The 21735-nt window shown below is 43.3% G+C and overlaps 1 protein-coding gene and 1 pseudogene across 2 annotated transcripts in view; one reads left to right on the forward strand and one right to left on the reverse strand.

Moving 5' to 3' along the window:
* The window catches only part of TMEM132C (transmembrane protein 132C), a 310537-nt gene extending 302536 nt beyond the window's left edge, over window positions 1-8001 (reverse strand). The window contains exon 1 of one of the 2 annotated variants that reach the window (XM_054007021.1): window positions 7572-8001. Coding sequence is in view for 1 of the 2 variants with exons in the window: in XM_054007020.1 (XP_053862995.1) it covers window positions 7572-7656 (85 nt within the window). In the remaining variant the exon portion in view is untranslated. The remainder of the gene's footprint in view (window positions 1-7571) is intronic. The other variant, XM_054007020.1, reaches the window with a different exon arrangement.
* A 6126-nt stretch (window positions 8002-14127) lies between these two features.
* LOC128824864 (tigger transposable element-derived protein 1-like) lies at window positions 14128-20238 on the forward strand (annotated as a pseudogene).
* Window positions 20239-21735: the final 1497 nt, after the last annotated feature.

Consider the following 21735-nt stretch of genomic DNA (forward strand, 5'->3'; position numbering starts at 1 on the left):
ATCAGATTAAACACTTAGTGGGATATATAATAAGTGTCTACTTAGGGAGCCTCATTTAGCTGTTTACATCTGTCAAGCCACTGAAACTGCACAGTTGTCTATAAAGGCTTTGATAATGACAGTGGAGCTATGATTAGCATGATTCGAGCTACTCCAGACAAAGAAGTGCCAGAGTAAGGATGTCTCCAAGCACAAAGCTACTGACCCAAGAAGCCAGTGACGAGAAGAGGCATTAATGCATTTCTTAAGTGTAGTGGCAAAGAACCACTTAGCCAAAATGTACTCCCCTAAAGAAAGTTTGGCTGATTGACCAGTAGTTCAAAGATTCCTGTGATTTTAGTGATGGGGATGACACGTTGTTTATAGAATTCAGGCTCGACAGATTAATATTCTTTGGAATAGCAAGGAAAGTAGAAGAGTTGACTTACTGGGTCAATTCACTAGTTACATCTGAAAAGAAAAATGGTGACCTGAGGCGGTGTATTGACCCAAAAAAATGTGAACAAATAGATAAAGAGAGCATTTCCACTCGCTAACTAAAACAGACACAGGCAGTGCTGGAGCAAAATTATTTCCAAAGCTAGATGCATCTCCAGGCTTTTACCGGATGCCTCTAAGTGAGGATACAGCAAAAGCTATGAACTTTCAATGCACCATTTGTCTGTTCCGGTTTCAAAAGGGTCACATCTGTCACTAGAGCCTGAGCCAATCCACAGAACACAAAACAGTACAGCTGTTTGAAGAGTTGAACAGTGTGAAACTGTTTTTCCTTGGGTATTGGAGTCTGTAGGAAGGCTGAATAAAATATAAGGGACTCCATGTCTGCTACAGCAAGCCAGGACAACTGAATTTGAAACTACATCATGACAAGTTTGGTGGCCAGGAGGTTACTGCATGTTACCATAAAGAAGAGATACAGCTAAATTAAGGAATGTTATAAAACATCTGCCAGACACAGAGTATAAGTAGTGTGACCAGATGTCCAGATTTTATAGGGATGGTCCCGATATTTGGGGCTGTGTCTTATATAGGTGCCTATTATCCCCCACCCTCGTCCTGATTTTTCACCCTTACTATCTGGTCACCCTAGGTATCAGGCAAGCCATGATGAAATGTGGTCGCTTGTAATACATGCCCCTTTCTTCCTGCTACCAGTCAAGAAACACAATACATAAACCAAAAAGGAGTGTGAACTAGTTCTTTCTCTCTCTCTCTCTAATGGCATGTCTACACGGGGACATCCAGAAAAGTTCATCTGAATTAACTAACGGTGTGATTTTGAAGTGGATTAGTTAAACCACATTAGAATCATAGAAGATTAGGGTTGGAAGAGACCTCGGGAGGTCATCTAGCCCAACCCCCTGCTCAAAGTAGGACCAACCCCATGTGAACACCCTCCTTCACTATTAAAGTGGCTTTAATTTGGTTTATTTCAGTGGGACCAGAATTTGGTTTTCCTCCCCATGGACCAAAGTTTTCACAAATCTACTACAAAAGTAATGTTCATGCTAATCTCCCATGCAAATCTTGTTGCCTCAGCAGGAGAAGACACTTGTGTTTCCATCTCTTCCTTAAAATTGAACGACAATATGACCTGGCCGAGGATGGCACCATGCTATGAAATTTCGGTCTCATTCCAATATCTCTTATGCGGATATATCTCTATTGACTCCACTGGAGTCATTCCTGATTTACCGCGGCGTGAGTGAAATCACATAGGTCCAGAATGAGAGAACCAAGATAACCCCAGACACAGCAGACCCTCAACTTTAAGACAAAAGAAAGATAATATTATTTCCATTCTCTGATATGTCTGCTGAGCCAAAATGGTTTCCTAACCTTAATTTAAGGTCATCAGGCCACACACTATTGAGTAAAACCAGGGATGAGTTTGGCCCCATATCTCTAAAAGACTTAAAACAAGAGGTGATCAAAATCAATTCAAAGTTACTATATCAATGACTGATGCCTGGTCTCATTGAAATCAAACAATTTTGTCTCTAATTTTAATGGAACTTGATTTTAGCCCTATGTATTTATGTAAATAGGCGATGTGTCTCGATGCCAAATTTTATTTACCAAAATTACAATTAATAACCAGCAATACTTGGCCAAAGAACAGATCGAAAAATATAACTGTATACACAATCATTTGAATCGCTTGAGTCAAACATTACAGGATCGCAGTATTATGGTATTGCATAGAGGATTCAAAAAAGTGCTAGGCACTGTACAGACACAAAGTGTAAATCCTTTCCAGGAAGAATTGTCTAACTCAATAGACAAGACGGACGAAGAATAGAAGGGGGAAGAGGCACTGTGAGGGGATGTGATTAGCCCCCGCATCCCCCCCCCCCAAAAAAAATCACAGGGCAGGGCAAGAGATGGGAATAGAACATAGATCTCCTGACTCCCAGTCCAGAGCCTTAGCCTGTAGATCACCCTCCTATTTAGATTAGCTAGACAGATAGCCTCAAAACCACGCAACAAATAATTATCACTTTGAGACTGACACCTGAGGATGTCTTATTTTCATATCTTCTCTACAACATTTATCTTGTTTCTTTATCTTATACTCAGTTTAGCTTCTCCAACCCCAAATTTACATGATTTCCAATTGCAGCCTTTGTACAATTCTTCAGGGGTTTCCCAATTCATTGTACGACTTTTCTTTTACACTTTTTAGCATAACATCTTCTGTCTCCCTCTAAACATCCAGCATGCATCTAGTATAGCAGTGGGAAACTGCCAAAGTTCTAATCAGCGATACCCCACGCAGAGGGTTGGTGGTGATGAACCACTGAGCCACGTCACATGTCACTTTTCTAAGCTTTATCCAGGGCTTAAAGAAAACCAGATTGGGCTATTCTGACACTTCATTGGTGACCTCATCAGCTTCTGAATTTAAACTTTCATTAAAATGAATTTTAGTACAGTCAGGCAAAATTTTTCATGAAAAGCCTTTTTCTGCCAAAAAAAAAAAAAAAAAAAAAAAAAAAAAAAAGTGCATTGACCAAAACAATTTGCAAATTCGGGTCAATTTCGCTTAATTATTTCAGTTGGAAATTATTTTTTGGAAACACAGAAGCTTTGTTTCAGTATTTCCAAAACAAAACATTTTGACTTTTTATTTTGAAAAGACATTTTGTTTTGCAATTTCCCGCAACTTTTTGTTTTGGGTCAACCAGAATGTTTTAGTTGACATGAAACTAAACATTTCAGTTTGCTGAAAATTTGAAAACATTTTTGTTTTGGGTAGAACTGAAACATTTCCCTCCCACGCCCAGTTTTTTTGGTTTATCCACAAAAAGGAATTATTCGCACACCTCTGTTTTCTAGCTCTTGTGGTTACAAACAAACACCACAACACACTAACCATACTTCTGAACGTGATCCAGTTCTGCACACATACAGGAACAGTTTGCTCCCATTCATCTCAATGGGGTGTCAGTTCAACAACTTAGTAACAGCAATTTATCCTCAAACTGTTAGCTATTTCTCTACTGTGCATGTTACCAGTAGCTTACCAAAGTGCGGGCTCATATTAAAGACATAACTGATGAAAAATATCCATTGGGTCATTTTTTTCATCCATCAGCTGAGGCTACTGCAGGATGGTTACAGCAGTATATTCACCAGCATTTTGTTCAGTCTAGTTTTAGACATCCCAAGCAATGAGGCTTCCAACACCTCCCTTAGGGAGATTGTTCCCCAAACTAACCTTTCCCAACTTTTTAGCATGAATTTTCCCTTTGCTCATGCCACTGCTACTAGGTACACTCCCCAGAAGAGAATTTAATAGGTTCTGAACATCTGTATCTTCAGTTGATTTTTAAAAATGCAGACCAGGCCCTAAATCCAAATTTAAATTCCTCCCCTCTCACCTCCAGAAGCATACTATATTTGTGAAAGTTTACCATGGCACATTGTATGGAATAAAGCAATGAACTAAGACATATGAAGCCCCATCTTTTAATTCAAGAGCCAGCCACATTACTCATTGTGAGAGATGTTACTGGATCCATATCTGCAATTCCTTTTTCCATTACACAACACAGCTAAACATTCAAAAGCATACAAGAGCAGATGCATCTATTCTACATCCTTTCACCTAGAACAGTTTATATTTTCTTTCAGAAGGATGGTTAACAAAGCTTCAGATTCTGCCACAAAATATTAACACAAGACCAATATTAAAAATTAATAGGCTGCTTAGCTTCTTTTAGAAATGTGCTACATAAAATGGAAAGTTAATTCCATGCTGTTATATTTTTAGCAGATTGTGAATTCCTGCTGTGTTCTTAACTAGCACTAAAGTGGTGAAATTAACGAATAAAAAGTTTAGGAAAACCTTTATAACTGAGCTGTGTCACGCTATGGAATGGAATTCCAAATGCAGTGGTGTAAACCCCATTGTTTGACAAGTTTATATCCAGAATGGATTCAGCGCTGGGAATAGTGGGCCTGATTCTGCTATATGGATTTGAATGGCATTCTTCCTGATTAACACCGGTGTAACAGAGGAGAATCCAACCTTCTAGAATGTACCTATCACTTTGTGAGTAATTATGTGTGCGTTTGTGTACCAAAAAAAATCATTCTGACGGTGCACAAAAGTCAGATAACTACATGTATAAATCAGCATAATTTGCATGTACAACCATTAATTGTGTATGTAAATTAAGTGTGCAAATGAACTGACATTTCATCTGAGAAACTGCAGCCATTTTTAAAGGCTTATTAATTTTCGCTTTTTTGCATTTCTGGCTTCTATGATTCTTGTTCATTCCCCCAACTAATCTTACTCTTAAGACTTATCTATGGACTACATTTACAAAAATAAATCTGCACACTTGACTTACATATTCAAAACACCAATGCTCTGATTCAGGAAAGCAGTTAATCACTTGCTTAAAGTTAAGCATCTGCTTAAGTCCCATTTGTTTCAATAGGATTTAAGCATGTGTTTTAGTGCTTTGCTGCACAGAGATCATTTCCTGAAACAGGGCTGAAAGGAACACAGATGCACCAGGGATTTACTTGTGTACATATAATTTCACACTTGACCCCCAACTGGGGCACACAGGTCTGGTGTTTTGCACGTAAAACTTGTGCATGTGCAAAAGTGCATCTATGTGTTTGCAAGCTGACTTTTACAAATTTGGATCTGACTCAAGGCAAGTTTTAAATTAAATGCCAGGCTTCTCTCTTGAGAATGAATTAGCATTATTAGCCAGATCACATAACCATAGTAAAATGCCACATTGACGCCCATAGCACTGTTTCAGGAGAAATTCTCATGGAAATTCAGGCCTGATAGTAGATGCTAAGGAGTTCGGAGAAGTAAATATAGCTCTTTAAACACCAGATGACAACTTGTCCATAATAATAAGTTTCTCAGCACATTTGAATAGTTTGGTTTGGGGGCTAAAAAGTGACTTTCATTTAGTGGGACTTCAGCTCTCAAAAACAATCACCATCCACTGAGGCCAACAATATGAGTGAAAATACACAAGGGGAGAGCAAATAAAACACTTGTTAAGGCCTCACAAGGAAGCCATACATACACCTTAGTTAATAAGTTTAATTAACTGGCTCTTTTCTCCTTAATACTGTGCAGCCTAACACTGAATGGCAAATCCCTCACTGACAGGCTTTGCTTTAGTTCCCTGCAGGGAACTAATATTTTTTTCTTATTCTCGAAGCATCTCAGAAGCTCCCAACAACTGCTGCTGGTAGCGCCTAGCTCTGATACCACTGAAGACTTTTCTACCACAGAGTTGAGCTGACACGGACCCAGGTTCCAGCAGGGCGAAATAGCTTACCAAAGCTTGGTTGTTTATAACCTCTCACTGTGGTCCTTTCCCCCACCTCTCCGGAAGACAATGCATCTACCAGGCTCTCCGTTATACAAATCTTGTCTGATATGAGTTCCCATATATTGCCTCCCCATTTTATTGAAGACTGATGTGAATGCCTGTTTCAGGCTCGACTCCCAAGAACAACCTTACAGAAAGGATGCTGCACTGTCCAACTAAAACTCCAGCCCTCTTAAGAAGCTTGAGGCGCTTGCAATATCCCCATGTGAGCCTGCGGCTAATACCATTCTCACCTCCAGGCTGCAGCCCTCAATGCAATCTCATATTTTACGTTAGCCCTTTTCTAGCATGTTCAGGCACTGAGATACAGTACATTAAAATAAATGGGTATTAAGATTACTGGCATTGAGTATGCCACGCAATTTTCTGTCAAGCACTGTGCTTTCCCTACCAATTTGGGAAAAGCCCCTTTATAAATGGTCACTGTTCAGTTTAATGTGCTCTTGCCCCACTCCGGCAATACTCTATATACATCACGGCAGTCTCTACATTCAACTGTCCTAGGAAAAAGGCTGGCAGGACTGGACTAGACTAAACAATGAAGAGTCTTTTTATTAGTAATCCTCTTATGTCTGTCAACCCGCACTGCTGACCAACAGGGTAAAATGCAAAATGAAGGTGTTCACAGTTTAAGAGGACAAGAGCAACAACAATGACATGGGACTAGACACGTTTCCCTCCCTAAAAGTTATGATTAATATTATGTTAGCACCCACAACAACATAGAGCTGATCCCAGAAACAGGTGCTATTAGCAGGCACCTACCCTGCCTCTAATTTTCCATAAAAATCCGCATAGCACATTTCACTGCACTGGATCAGCTGGAGGAAAATGTGGCTTTGACACACCAACCCAGTTTGTGATCACAAAGATGGAAAAGAACTTTGAGATCTGGGATGGTCTAGACAGTATTTGGTCCTGCCATGAGGGCAGGCGACTGGACTCGATGACCTCTCGAGGTCCCTTCTAGTCCTAGAGTCTATGCATCTATGAACCATCCAGCCACGCTTACTGCCAAGGCAGGATTGTTCCTGTCTCTGTTCCCTAGCGTCTGGTACAGGCCCATACAACACTTCTAACGCTTCTCAAGGGAGATTACTTTGCAACTCTCTCCTACAGTCTAGTAGGACGCTATTGCATGGGCTAATCACTGTGTCATCAAGATCACTCATGACTTCCTCACTCCATCGGACTCAGTTTCCTCTGTGAGTTCTGCCCCAGGATGAACGGGGACATTTCCCGTAAGAATAAGATCTCTTTATTGCAACTGGATCGATACGGAACAGTAGTATTCTTTCAAAGCCAGCCTGGAGACTTTAAAAAGGGAAACTTCCCGTTTTCCTGCTCCGATCAAAGCTGCTCCCCAGAGTTTCTCTCCAGGACAACACGACAGGTGACGCCAAGGGAATCAGTTAAAAGGGGGCAAGGAAGGGGGAACGCAACAGGCTTGTGTAAGGAGGCGGCTAAGGCACTAAACTCGGGGATTGCGTGTACCTGCAGGTGGGGGAAGGGGGAGATCACCCAGGGTCTCGGGGAGCTGGATCCGAATCAACTCCTGAACCGCACTTCTCCCCCATGCGCGGGGCACCGCGATCCAGGTTGATTCACACGGTGAAACCCATCCCGCCCGGCCGCCTCCCCGTTTCCCCAGGCTGGGGCAGGCGCTGTGACAAGCGGCCCCGGCTCGCTTACCTTCGCAAAGCAGCGCTCCCAGCAGCAGGCTGGCCGCGGAGCAGAGCCGCAAACTGGTCCTGGCCGCAAACCCCACGGGGCCCATGGTGGTGGTGGGGAGGGATGTCCCGGGCGCTGCTCCAAGAGGCTGCTCCCCCGTTAACTCTCCCTTCCCGCGGCCACCTCCGGGCGAGCCATCTGCAACCCCCCCCCAGCGGCTCCTTCACGCCCCGGGCGGGCGCCTCTCCATGCCTGCCGGGGCGGGTTGGAGGGGGATCAGCTCTGCCTGTAGCCACACGCGCGCCCCATGGTGCCGGGCTCCGCACCCGCCGGGAACTTCCCCCGCGGGACCCAACTTTCCAGCCGGGCGCTGGGCTGCAGCAGCGAGGGGCGCCGCGCCGGAGAGCTGCGGCTGCGAGCACCCAGGGACCGCCCCAGTTCGGAGAGCACAGATCCGCCTAGCTCCCCAGCCGGCTCTGCCCCTGCCTTTATCTCGCCGCCAGCGCGCACAGCCGGACTTTCCTCCGAGCGAGGAGACAGAAACCCCCTCGCCCGGCGGAGGCGGTAACCGGGGGGCTGAACGAGCCCGGGCTCCAATCAGCGCCCGCCCTCCTCCCCCGCTGCCCGCCCTGGGAGCCTCCCAAGCCCCGGGGCGGGATTTCTGGCCTCGCTGGGCTAGAACAAGCTAGAGCCGGGAGTGGGGGCACCGGGGCAGAAAAGCAACAGCCAGCGCTCAGGGATAGAGAGCTTGGGGGGCGGGATCAGCCCCCCGGCTTGTGAGCCCAGGCAGTGGGGAGAGGAGGGGAGACAGCTAGCCGGGGAGGGAAAGGAGACCCCTGCCCAGAAACTCAGGGGAGATAGAGGAGAGAAGCCCCCACCAGGCCTTAAGGAAAGGGGGAGTCCAAGGCCTGGGGGTGGGGAAAGAGACCAGCCCCAAGGAGGGGGCCTATGGAAGGAATCATCCATCGAGGGCACATAAGCACTGGGCAGAGAGTGGGGCGAGGGAAGATGAAGCCCTGCGGGGACTGGGCAGGAGAGGAGTGACCCTTGGCCCAGGCATGTGGGGCAAGAGCGGAGCCCAACACTGGAACCGGGGAAGGAAAGACTGGGGGAGAATTCCTAGGTAGCTGAGCAGCACGGGATCAGGTGTGATGGGTAAAGGTGTACGCCCATCAGGATAGTCCCGCAGGCAGGCAGGGAGAAGAGAAATCTCCTGGATTTCACCAGCTGCACCTTTCTCTACCAGATCCTTCTGGCCACTGCTTTGTCCTTCCCTTCCAGCCAGGCATAATATTCATTCCTGGGGCCCTTCATTTATCTTCCATACTGTCTGGTGTGAGACCCAGATACCATTGATATTTTACCCCTTTCCCATCCCCCTGTGCAGGAAGGGGATGAGGTGGGGCAAGCATAGAGCTGCAGCCTTTAAGCACACACACAGAGGTAGCTGAGATGCCTCCACTTTTGTACCTCTGATGTCGTGGAACTACTTTTGTCACAGATGAGGAAAGAGGGGGCAAGACAGGGCCCACTCACCTGACCCCTGTACCACCTCCCTCTCCACCATGGGGTGCATCTTACTCCTGTGAGAAGTGCAGAGCACAAAAGCCGCAGATTCCAGTACAAATCATTCCTTGAAAATGGAAACCTCTCCTCTTACCTTGAGAATTTGGGCCCCAATCTCCCAGCTGAATCCTTTCAGGTCACCCCTTATGCCTGCCTGGAGTTCTGCAGAAGTCAACAGGGTTCTGCATGAACAGCAGGTACAGCCAATTGGACGATCAAGGCCAGAGATTTTAATTTCAACCTTTTATAAACAAGCAAGAGTAAATCCTGTTTTCACCAGTTATAAAAAGTGTATTATTTATAAAAGAGGTAAAACCTATTGCCAGTGCCCCCAGAATGAAACAGTCGCTTGATTGCTGTAAAACCATGCATTTCTTACGAAATCTCCACAGCGAGTTTGAGACGGTCATGGCCATGTCACCTTAGTCATGTTTAAGGAGAATCAAGGTTTATCACAGCTTTCATGGAAATCAGTTTACATACTTTTATTACTAACTATGATTACATTAGCTATAAAAAGGGGGTCATTTTACCCATCCCTCCTCCCCCATTTTAATGTATTTTGATCAGTCTCATCACATGGATAATTTTTCCAGAAAAAAATCTTTTTTTTTTTTAAATGGAAATTTTTCACAAAAAAACTTCAATGTTGAAAAAAAGTGCGTTTGTCAGTTTAAAAAAAATCTTTCATCCAAAAACTGTAGAACAGCTCTGGTGTTAAGTACTATGATTGTATATTCTATTGTAGACACTACAAATATTTGTTAGTTGAGTTTAAACCTAAGAATTTGCAGCCAGGGATAAAACACAACTGGCAACAAACATTTATGTCCTGTCTATATTAAAATGTATAGACAATCTGTGTGTGCAATGAATTTGATTTAAGAGAGCAAGGAGCCACTGGCAAGACCAGCGCCTCTTACCCAGAGGATCAAATGCACTTTTATATCATCCTTAAACCAGAAATATTTATGATTTTTTTAAGTGTGAAGAAAAGCTTCCATTTAATGCAAATTGGAGACAGATGGCACACAATACAATTTGGAAGTACTGACAATAGGATAGGTGACAAATCCAAATGACTATGTGTACATTACTATTTGCACAGCACACACTGCATTCAAAGAACACTTTGGATGTTGCACACAGATGTTAGAGACTTTCACAGCTAAGATTTGAAGGTGAGGTACCAAGGTGATGACTAGGGTATAAGAATCTGGAGAGAACAGAATAAATTCTGCTAGGAGTTGCATTGGTCCCTCACAATTATATTTGATTTCTTGGGGTTTGTACAGTATTTAGGCACTAGACTTTTCAACTCTCTAAACTATAAGATTATTTGCTTACGCTAACATTTTCAAAGAAGCCGAAGGGAGTTAGGCACCCAAATTTTATTGACATTCAAAAATTCCAGCCTTATTTCCTAAAGCACATATGACGAACATGTGAGATGCTGTGAAAAATTTTAAAGTTAATACTAGACACAAAACCGTACATGAGAGGAGGGTGAGTATTTTGGGGAAGGATTGAAAGAGGAAATTGCAACTTTAAAGTCAAATAGGAAAAACTTCATTGCCTTAATTTGATATTAGCCCAAACTTTCCCTTTAAACCTGTAAACAAAGGTGTGTTGTAGAAGTTAAATTATATTTGAACCCAGCTCTGCTTGGTATTTATGCTGTCTTAAACTCCTCTCCCCAAAACTCTTTTGATCTATTTACGGAGGGCCACATTCTGCCTCCTTATGCACAGTAATACGTTACTCCTCAAGTAGTCGCATGGACCTGGAGGGCGCTAGTCACAGAGGAAGGTAATATGCAATGTGAATAAGGATATGAACCTAGCGTAACAGCCAAATCCTGCTCTCCTTGAAATCAACAGGAATTTTACTCTTGAGAACAGGCCTGAATCCTGTAATGAAGCTACTCACATGAGTGAGGGCTAAAGGACCAGGTCTACTGACTCTGCTGAATTTTTACAGCTAAGCTTCATTCAAAGAAGTTCAGCATGGCAACGTAATGGATTATCAAGGAGTTTCTTTTGGGTGTCTCTCCAGGAACAGAAGCAGGGAATGATAAATACCATGTCACTTCATTTTATACAATCTCTGTCATTCAAAACTTACAGGGAGAATTTATTGATATATATATTCAGTTATTAGATACTTCAACCACAGCCACATGAAATAAAGTTATAGGGCTTGCTTTTTAAATGTGGGAGTCTCCCATTAGGAGCTTAAACCCATGTTCTGATGCCTGTTTGGACACTTACACATTTACATTTTGTGCCACTGAAGAGTCAGTTCTTCCCACAGTTACCACATGCATTTCCTGTGCCAAGTGGAGGCAAATGCTGAGCTGTCTCAGGAACCACTATGTGGGGACGGTAAGTACATATTTATTTTTCAAGGGTGCCTGAAATCTGTTCTTTTGCAGGGGGCTTGCACAAGGCTCTCTGTGCTGCAGAAGGCCCACAACATCCCAATGCAAGAAGGATACTGCCGTGCCTATTAATATTCCCAGCAGGAATCATTCCTATGGGCCTTGGTAAGCATTTTGACCACAGAAGCATGAAGGTTATATGCAAATACACTAGGCCAAATTGTGTGTGTGTGTAAAATGAGACTACAAAAAAGTACATGCACCCACCAAATTCCACGTTGGCTTCTGCAAGGGGCACTTGGCATGAAAAGTGTTAATCTGCATGTGACCGTTGAGCTGTTTCTGTGTGACTTGCATTTTTGCAGGTGTACCAGTTGCATCCACTTTGCAATCTTGCCTGGAAAACTTGCCTAACTGGCTATCTGGCCACCCAGTTTGAGGAGGGAGCAGTAACTAGCCGCTTGAATATTTGAGTTGCGTAACTGCCACTTATAATTTACCCAGCTTCCTATTTATTTACTATATAAAAAAGAAACAATCAAGTTGTCTTTCTTAGGTGTAGTCTGAGTCACAACAAAATGGGAAATACTTTAGGTACGAGATTTCATGCATTTTTATGAATGCGAAAAATCAGCCTACCTCCAGGGGAAACAAACTACCAGATTTTGTGCAAGTCAGAATTTCAACAGGAGAAGAGGGATGAGCCCTGGAGGATGGGCTGGAAGGGGAAGTGTGCCTGCTAGATGCCCTTGAAGACATCAGCGAGGGTGGCAGTTCACCATCCCAAAGACAAGTATTCTGAGCTCAGACCTTGTGTGCATTTTAACCCTCATAAAAGAATAGGCCATAATGGAAATTATAGCCTGTAATCTTGATTTAAATTAGATTATAATAGAATAATTCCTTGACTGTAACTATCAACACTTTAGCCAGTGAAATATACACTGTCCATTGTGCACACGAGAATGGCTTTAGATATGATTGGGAGCATTGACTATGGCTGGAGAGCAGACTATGGTCCATGTAACAATAGTATTAGTTCCCTAATATTTGTTGCCTTAATATACAAGTAGGGCACATCCTGTAAGCCTAGGTTCTAAGTGACTGGTGCAATACAAATGTTTCTGCCACTGCTTTGCTGTCTGTGTCACCTTGGGCAAGTCCCTTAATGGTTCTATGACTCAGTTCCCCCATCTGTGAAACAGGGATGATGACATTGAGCAGCCTTTCTAAAGTCCTTGGAGACCTACAGCTGAAACGCACTATATTTATGTAAGCATTATCTCGTATCTTTCAGAATTAATAAAAACTGAGTACATAAATGTGCTCAATTAATTTACTGTCTTGCTCCACTCACAGGTTGTCTGCGATTTATTCATTTTTCTACTTTAGTCACTTTGGAGGGAAAGGGAGAATATCTTTTTAACTCTATGGAATAATTGTGGCCAGTTCACTGCACGTATTCAGGACGCAGTGAATACGTGCGTGGGTTCTGCTTGGACGCAATAATGGGGCGGTACTCTCCCAGCTGCCAACAAAGGGATAAACAGATTATGCATATTTTTGTAACACAAGGATTATACCACATTTGTATTTAGGGTATATTATCATTGCTCTTCCTTCTTGCACACTCTGTTCAGCAGTGAAATAGTTAACAATACTGATATTTAAACTAGCAATCAGTCGTCCGTGCTACTCAGGAGAGGGGCTCTGGCACTTCTGGCGGGAGCCGGGACAGCTTTCCAGTACTTCTGCCAGTCTTGGGACAGGCAGTTGTTTTCCTTCCCTTGGCTGCAGAGCATCCTGCAAGTCAGCCAATACCAGTGCCAGGCCCGAGTGAGGGGCGATCGTCAGCTGTCAGCATGGATCGAGCCAGGAACACTGCGGCAGGGAAAGGGCAAGGCAATGCAGAGGCCATTGGGAGCCCAGGGCAGAGCCTTGAGCTGCGGGATGTTGGGAATCAAGTACAGGGGCCGCCTAGACAGTGGAGCCCCTCACTGGGCCTAGGTACAGGTAGAAACCAGGCACAGGTAGGAGGGAGGTGGGGATGGCACTGGCTCTGCGGGGAGTCATTCCATTCCCCTGGGCCTCCCCCAGCTCCCTCTGGGGCCTGCCACTGCCTTGCATTCCAACATTTCTCTTTTTAGGACTCAAGCACTGATTTAAACAGACTTTATTAGGCTTCAGAGTCAACACCACCTGTTGAAATAAATCAAAGTATAGTTCATGCCTCTTAGAGCTATGATTCAAGCTATCTGCAAATAGCATTGCATGGTTTATATCCAGTTCTTTCTGAAGGACCCAGGTGATAGAGCCACTGTGATCTCGCCCAGTTTTAGGCCTGGTTGTCAATAGCATACTCACCTAGGGCCGGAGTGGGTTGGTCAGCACTTCCATGGGGTCATTTGCACAAATCTGCATTTCCCACTGTAAGGGCTGGATGCTAAGGCCCATAAATCACTATCAATCCTGGTGCAAAGGGTGTGTAAACAGGCCATCTCCCCCACAAAAATCCTTTGCTACCACAATGGTGCAGCTCCAGTGGTGCCAGTGAAGTGTAGACAGGGCTCCAGGGGGTCACCAGCATTTTAAGTGACCTGTCATCTAAGCCTGCTCAGATAAGGTCTAGAAATGGTTGTTAAAATGGAGGATCCCATGGTTACTAGCACTGAAGCTGCACCCACAGAAAGCTTTGGGAAAAGAAGTCCAGTACAGGGAAGGCCAAGAAGAGGTAGGTATCAGATAAACAGATTAGGGGATGTGCGAACATGTTAAGTCTTTTATTTTCTGGCCCCAAAGGCCTTGACTGAGGCATCAGTCTTAGAAAAAATCAGGCAAGTGTCAGATTCATTAGCGGGATGTAGACTTTAATGGTCTTTCTTCACATTCTCATAAAATAATGGTGTTCATGCCACGATCTCCCAAAAACATTCCATCGGATCCTTACCAAGAGGTGTCAAGAACCTTATACTTTTACTGAAGTACCTGCAGCGCTTCAGCATGCCACCACCAATGCCACTCAAAATGGCCTGGCTATCCCTCCGTTACAGCATGTGGCCAAGCCAAATTTGAGTGAGTGGCATCATGACCTGGTGCATGTGGTCATGCAGCACCTCTCAGTTTGGCCCAGCCACCCCTCTCAGAGGGGCAGCCAGGCCAAATGGGCCACCCTACTCAGCTGCCATGTAAATGTACCAATTCTAGGGCAATACCTGAGAGCGAGAGCTTTGACCAAGAAGTGATTAAGTGATGTAGGGTGTCCCAACTGCTGGGTACCCAACTTGAGGTACGTTCCAAGCAGCCCTGGCTCCAGTGTTTTTGCCGCCCCAAGAAGCGGGGGGGAGAGGGAGGGAAGCCACAATCGGCAGCACTTCGGCGCAGCTCTACCGCCGCCACTTCATTCTTCGGCAGCAATAGACCCGGGACCGAGGGACCCGCCACTGAATTGCCGCCGAAGACCCGGACGTGCCGCCCCTTCCCGTTGGCCGCCCCAAGTACCTGCTTGCTGTGCTGGTGCCTGGAGCCGGCCCTGGTTCCCAGGGTTTGATTTTCAAGTCATCCTGTGCGTCCGTCTTCTGAAAAATCTGGCCCCCTTTAAGATGTCTCCATTTGGACACAACAAAAGTGGACATCTTAAGTCACTTGCCTTCTCTGGGCATTTAATGAAAACGTATCATCTGAAGAAAGCAAACACAAAGGAGGTGTGAACACAGCCCAAGGAAATTAAATTTGAAATGTAAGCAAATACTTGCATGAAATTGTTTGCATTATTTTTCTAGCTTTAATAACAGGCTTCCTCCGCAGACCTGTTACATCTTGTCTTAAACTAAGATTTTAAGCTGTAACAGGCAGTAACTGTCCCTTTCTAGAAGTCTGTATAGTGCTCAATGCATAGAGTAGCAGCGAGAGAGACCCTAATTAGGTCAGGACTCCACTGCAAGTCAATAATAGTAAATAACATTTGCAGCAATTAATCTAAAAAAGCATCCTACCTCCTTTTATTCCCCCTTTTACATTTCTACATAAGCTGCAAGGAGTCCCATTATTTTCACACACATTGACTATGTACATAAGAAAGTTCTCCATTTTGAATACAGTCCACAGTATGAGTTATATTTTATTAATATAGATGGAGTGATTAACTTAAGATAGTGTGTCAGATCTAATAAAGTATCAAACACCTTTGAAATGTGTTACTTCAATTCTTCATTTACTGGAGTTAAGCCTTTGAAATTCTTAAGTGCATCTGTTGAAGGTTGCATTTTGACAAGGAACAGCTACTTCAAAGTGCTATGCCCAGGATAAATAGCTAATCTAGGTGAACCTCTGGCCTTTTAGCCTGAGCTCGACCATTATTTTAACATGTGATACCAATTATGGGCCTGTGAAGCAAAATCTGTACATGTGTATAACCATATTATTACTGTATTTTCTGTCAGTCATAATCCAGGTGACCAATTAAGAAAAATGTCTTCCAGCACTTCCTTAAAACCCCTTGCATGATTGTTAAGGTGGACTGAAACTCAAAACAAAGCTTTCCTGAAAAAGCTTTGTTTTGACATTATGAACGAAGGAAAGACAAAATTTCTCCCATTCAGGTTAGTCTTACACACTGTTCTACAGCTCCAAATCAAAGTTGCCTGTGTCTTTTCAATGCAAACAGTGCCCCCTGGTGCACCCATCATGTCTAAAAGAATCACTCCACAGGGAAAAATCTAGGGTACAACAGAACACAAGCAGGTTGTGTGTTTGTTCTTTTTGTTTTTAATTACATCTGCCGTTCAGGAGCGATGTGAAAACTCCAAATCCCATCTGTGTGGCACAAAATGAATTATTCAAGTCACTCCGTTCATGATGGATTATTTGGTCATAACAAAGTTAATCCACGTCTAATGAATGGAAGATACCATCTCTTCCCAGGACTGGTCAGTTGTGTATGCAATACAATTATCAGAGGTGCTTTAATTATCTGGCTTATCATTGGGCCTAAAATGCAGGAACTTCTTCCTTTGTATAATTACTGCTCGTCAACAGTCCTCTAAACTAATGAGACCAACATACTAACCTGTTTCACATTATATGTAAAAGAAACACAGCAACAGCAAAACAAAATAGAAGTATAAAACTTTAAAAATTGCTTTGGGAACTGTTTTCACTGCTACCATTAACTGTGATAAATTGTCTCCCATGCACCTTAGTAGTATTAGTTAATAAATTGTAATTTAGCCAACAGTATGAACTTCTAGAAGTTATTCCTGCCTGGTGATACTTCTCTATCAAAAGACAGAAGGTGACACATGATAGATTTGTAATTATACTTGAAATACAGCTTTCTTCCTGCAAAGTACCCATCCCAGGAATGCTTACCCCTGCCACGTGATAGGAGAATTGGGCTGGGTGTTTTCAAAGGAGCCTAAGGGAATTAGGGGCCAGATGTTAAAAAGGATTTAGACACCTAAAGGTGCATCTAGTCACCTAGGGGATTTTCAGAAATGCATGGACATGCCCCTGAAGTCAATAGGAGTTAGGTGTGTAGACAGTTTTGAAAAAAAAAAAAAAAATCACACTAGGCACCTATCTGCATCTTTAGGTACCTAAATACCTTTACAAATCTGCCCCCAAGAGTGTAACTCCTATAGTTTCCTTTGGAAATCCCAACCAGGAGATCTTCAGTGATCTGAAACTCAAAAAAAAAAAAAAAAAAAAAAAAAAGAGTCCTACAAAAAGTGGAAGGAAGGTCAAATTAAAAAGTAGGGAGAAAATTAGAAAGGCCAAAGCAAAAAATGAGATTAAACTAGCTAAAAATATAAAGGGTAACAAGAAAACATTCTACAAATACGTTAGGAGCAAGAGGAAGACCAAGGACAGGGTAGGCTCATTCCTTGTAAAGCTGGAGTACCTCTCCAGGGTACAACCCTGGGCAGATGATACGGAGGACCTGAGTTGCCCATGCATCAGGTCCCCTTCCCTCTCTCAGCGTCACTAGTAAAATCCAGAGGAGAGGAAGAACCAATACATCTGGTACCTGATTTGCTGGAGGAGTTGCCAGAAAGATACTAAAATATTAGTACCTGATTACGTTAGGGGCTCCACTCCGGATTTTCTGTCTGAGTTTACTCTCATAGCCTTACATTCTCCCAAATTCACCCACAAGCTCTTTGGCTTTTCTGTCAGGAGTTGCTCCCTTAGAATATGTCCTCTCGGGCTACCCACAAGGCAGTGCATTTGATGAACCACAGGTAGTACCATCTACAGGCAGACCTCGACTTTACGACGTTCAAATTATGATGAATGGCACTTATGCCGTTTATAAATGGACACACACCTATAAATTCGACTTTCCGACACCGATTTCGACTTTACGATGCTTGAGCTGACGCAATGCCACACCAGCGAACAAGTTCATACACGCATCAACATTTTGTGCTGCCGATCTCCCTGACTCAAGTCATTCAGTAGCTGTTCCAACGCTATTTTCACATGTTGATTCTTTGTGCTTCCAAACTTTTTCTTAAAAGTTAGTGTTTCTTTGCCCATAATAATGGCAGAAAAGTGAAAATCTGGTGCGAGTGAGATTTCTTCTTCTAAGAAATGTAGAACGTATGGAAACAAAAATTGAAATATTTAAGAGGTCCGAGAAAGGTGAGACCCCAACTGAAATCGGTAAAGTTTTGGATTTCGCCCAAACGACTATCGTGACCATCCTGAAAGACAACGTACAAATTCAGGAACATGTTAAGGGCTCAGCTCCTATGCAAGCAACTGTGACAACTAAGCAGCATGTTGGACTTATCGCTCAGGTTGAGAAACTGTTAATTGTTTGGCTGGAGGATCAAAATCATCGCTGTGCTCCTGTGAGTTTAGGCATAATTCAGGAAAAGGCTAGGAGTCTTTATGATGATCTAAAGAAACCACTGGGGGAGAGTTCTAATGCTGAGCCTTTTAATGCAAGTAGGGGGTGGTTTATGCGTTTTAAAGCCAGGGCCAATATGCATAACATCAAGGTCTCAGGTGAAGCCGACAGTGCTGATGAGAAGGCAGCTCGTGTTTTTCCCGAGACATTGGCTGAGATTATTGAAGAGGGTGGGGATTGTGCTCAGCAAGTTTTTAATGTTGATGAAACTGGGCTCTTTTGGGAAAAAAATGCCACTGAGAACCTATATTGCCAAAGAGGAGAAATCCATGCCAGGATACAAAGCTGCTAGAGATAGGCTCACTCTTTTGCTCGGTGCAAATGCTCCAGGTGACTTTAAACTTAAACCTTTGCTTGTGTACCTTTCCGAAAACCCCAGGGCTCTCAAGGGATATTCCAAAGCATTTCTCCCAGTGATATGGAAATCCAATCGTAAGGTGTGGGTCAATAGGAACATTTTCGAGGATTGGTTTAATCATTTTGTGCCAAGTGTCAGGGATTAGTGCAGCAAAAACAGTCTTACATTTAAAGCATTCAGACAGGTTTCAGAGTAGCAGCCGTGTTAGTCTGTATCCGCAAAAAGAAGAACAGGAGTACTTGTGGCACCTTAGAGACTAACAAATTTATTAGAGCATAAGCTTTCGTGGACTACAGCCCACTTCTTCGGATGCAAACTAGACACAATCAACTCCGGTTTGAATAAGGACTGGGAATGGCTGAGCCATTACAAACATTGAATCTATCTCCCCTTGTAAGTATTCTCACACTTCTTATCAAACTGTCTGTACTGGGCTAGCTTGATTATCACTTCAAAAGTTTTTTTTCTCTTAATTGGCCTCTCAGAGTTGGTAAGACAACTCCCACCTGTTTATGCTCTCTGTGTGTGTGTATATATATATCTCCTCAATATATGTTCCATTCTATATGCATCCGAAGAAGTGGGCTGTAGTCCACGAAAGCTTATGCTCTAATAAATTTGTTAGTCTCTAAGGTGCCACAAGTACTCCTGTTCTTTTTATTTAAAGCATTGTTAATCCTCATCCAATCATCCTTGATGACATGCATCCTGATATTAAAGTGGTGTTTCTGCTCCCCAACGCCACCTCACTGTTGCAACCCAGGGACCACAGGGTAATTGCATCCTTCAAGGCCTACTATCTGAGGAGCACATTTGCCCAGGCCATGAGGGCAACTGAGAAGGAAGGTGGACCAACTCTGAAGGAATTCTGGAAGGGTTTCAACATTTACCATGCAGTTAAGAACATTGGTGAGGCATGGAATGAAGTCAAACAATCAAATTTGAGTGGTGTTTGGAGAAAATTGTGTCCTGATTTTGTGTCTGACTTCCAAGGCTTTACAGACATTGTTGAGTAGGTGACCAACACTGTTGTTGAAATGGGCAAAGAACTTAACTTAAACATTACACCAGAGGATGTTAGAATTAACTAATCAGGACCTCATTGATTTGGAACAGCAAAAAGTGGCAGAGGAGGAAGAAGATGCACCCATCGTTGAAGAGACTCCTCCTCATAAAAGTTTTGATAACAAAAGTGTTGGCTGAGGCATTTCAACATTTGGAAGCTGACATGTCCCGGTTTGAGGAACATGACTCCAACACTGAACACAGTGCATCTGTGAATAGGGACATATCCAACATGTACAGCTGCTACAGAGAACTTTATAAGGAAAAGAGGAGAATATCAGTCCAAACTTCCTTGGACACTCTCTTTAAGTCCTTCCAAATCACCTCAAAACCCCCTGAAAATCCCACTTACTTAGACCCACCCATGAGCTCAGAAGAAGGTGTCCCATCTTCTTCATTCCTTTAGTAGGTTTCTTAACCTACGAATCAAATGACAAGATCAGCAATGCCCAGGAACCAATTGGGTCATAAGTCTGAGGACTGCCTGTACTATAAGAACATAAGAACGGCCGTACCGGGTCAGACCAAAGGTCCATCTAGCCCAGTATCCTGCCTACCAACAGTGGCCAATGCCAGGTGCCCCAGAGGGAGTGGACCAACAGGCAATAATCAAGTGATCTTCTCCTGTTTCTTTCTGTATGTTTAGATTATTATGTGATTTTTTTATGTCAACATGATTGCTATTTACAATATAAAAAATTGATCGAGTATAAAAATCTGGGTTATTTTGGTGAAAATAGAGTATTGGGCCTTGGTTCAGGAACCAATCACCCAGTTATAATATTGGTTCCTATGGGGAAATCGGTTCTGAGTTATGATGTTTCAACTTAAGACGTGATTTTCAGGAACCAATTGTGTCATAAATCCGAGGACTGCCTGCACTCTCATTACAGTAGCAGGCATAGCCTGTCCTGACTGTCCATTCTGAGCTATATTAGCAGAAATGTGGTGAGCAAGACACAAGAAATAATTCTTCCACTCTACTCCGCGCTGATTAGGCCTCAACTGGAGTATTGTGTCCAGTTCTGGGCGCCACATTTCAGGAAAGATGTGGACAAATTGGAGAAAGTCCAGAGAAGAGCAACAAAAATGATTAAAGGTCTAGAAAACATGACCCATCAAGAAAGTTTGAAAAAATTGGGTGCATTTAGTCTGGAGAGGAGAAGAGAAGACTGAGGGGGGACACGATAACAGTTTTCATGTACATAAAAAGGTCGTTACAAGGAAGAAGGAGAAAAATTGTTCTGCTTAACTCTGAGGATAGAACAAGAAACAATGAGCTTAAATTGCAGCAAGGACGGTTTAGGTTGGACATTAGGAAAAACTTCCTAACTGTCAGGGTAGTTAAGCACTGGAATAAATTGCCTAGGGAAGTTGAGCAGGTTAGACAGACACCTGTCAGGGATGATCTAGACAATACTTAGTCCTGCCATGAGTGCAGGGGACTGGACTAGATGACCTCTCAAGGGCCCTTCCAGTCTTATAGTTCTATGATCTACTTAAGCAAATCTGAGCAAACATGTACAGAAAGCCTAACTAGTTTCAATAATGTTAGTATGAGTAAAGTGTGAAGATATGACATTGAGTTGATACATCATTAGTCCTGACGAAACCAGTGCAAATGCCTCCCCCCGAGTGTTTTAATATACTGTAGTGGTTGGGTTAGTATGCATGTGTAGCACTGCCCTCAATGGGTAGTAATCAGAAATGCTCAGCTAGGTATATCCCTACAGTGCTAAAAGCTAATGGAGGTCCTCTGTTAGCTCAGTGGGAAGGGACCTGTAATTTCAGAGTAGAAAGAACTGCGTTCTATCTCCTACTGCAAAACTCTAAATAGCAAATGTATGCAGTGTAGTAACAAATGAGAAGTCTGAATTATTCACATTATTCTTTTGTAATAACT

The sequence above is a fragment of the Malaclemys terrapin genome, chromosome 16 (genome assembly GCF_027887155.1).
Source record: "Malaclemys terrapin pileata isolate rMalTer1 chromosome 16, rMalTer1.hap1, whole genome shotgun sequence".
NCBI classification, from domain to species: domain Eukaryota; kingdom Metazoa; phylum Chordata; order Testudines; family Emydidae; genus Malaclemys; species Malaclemys terrapin.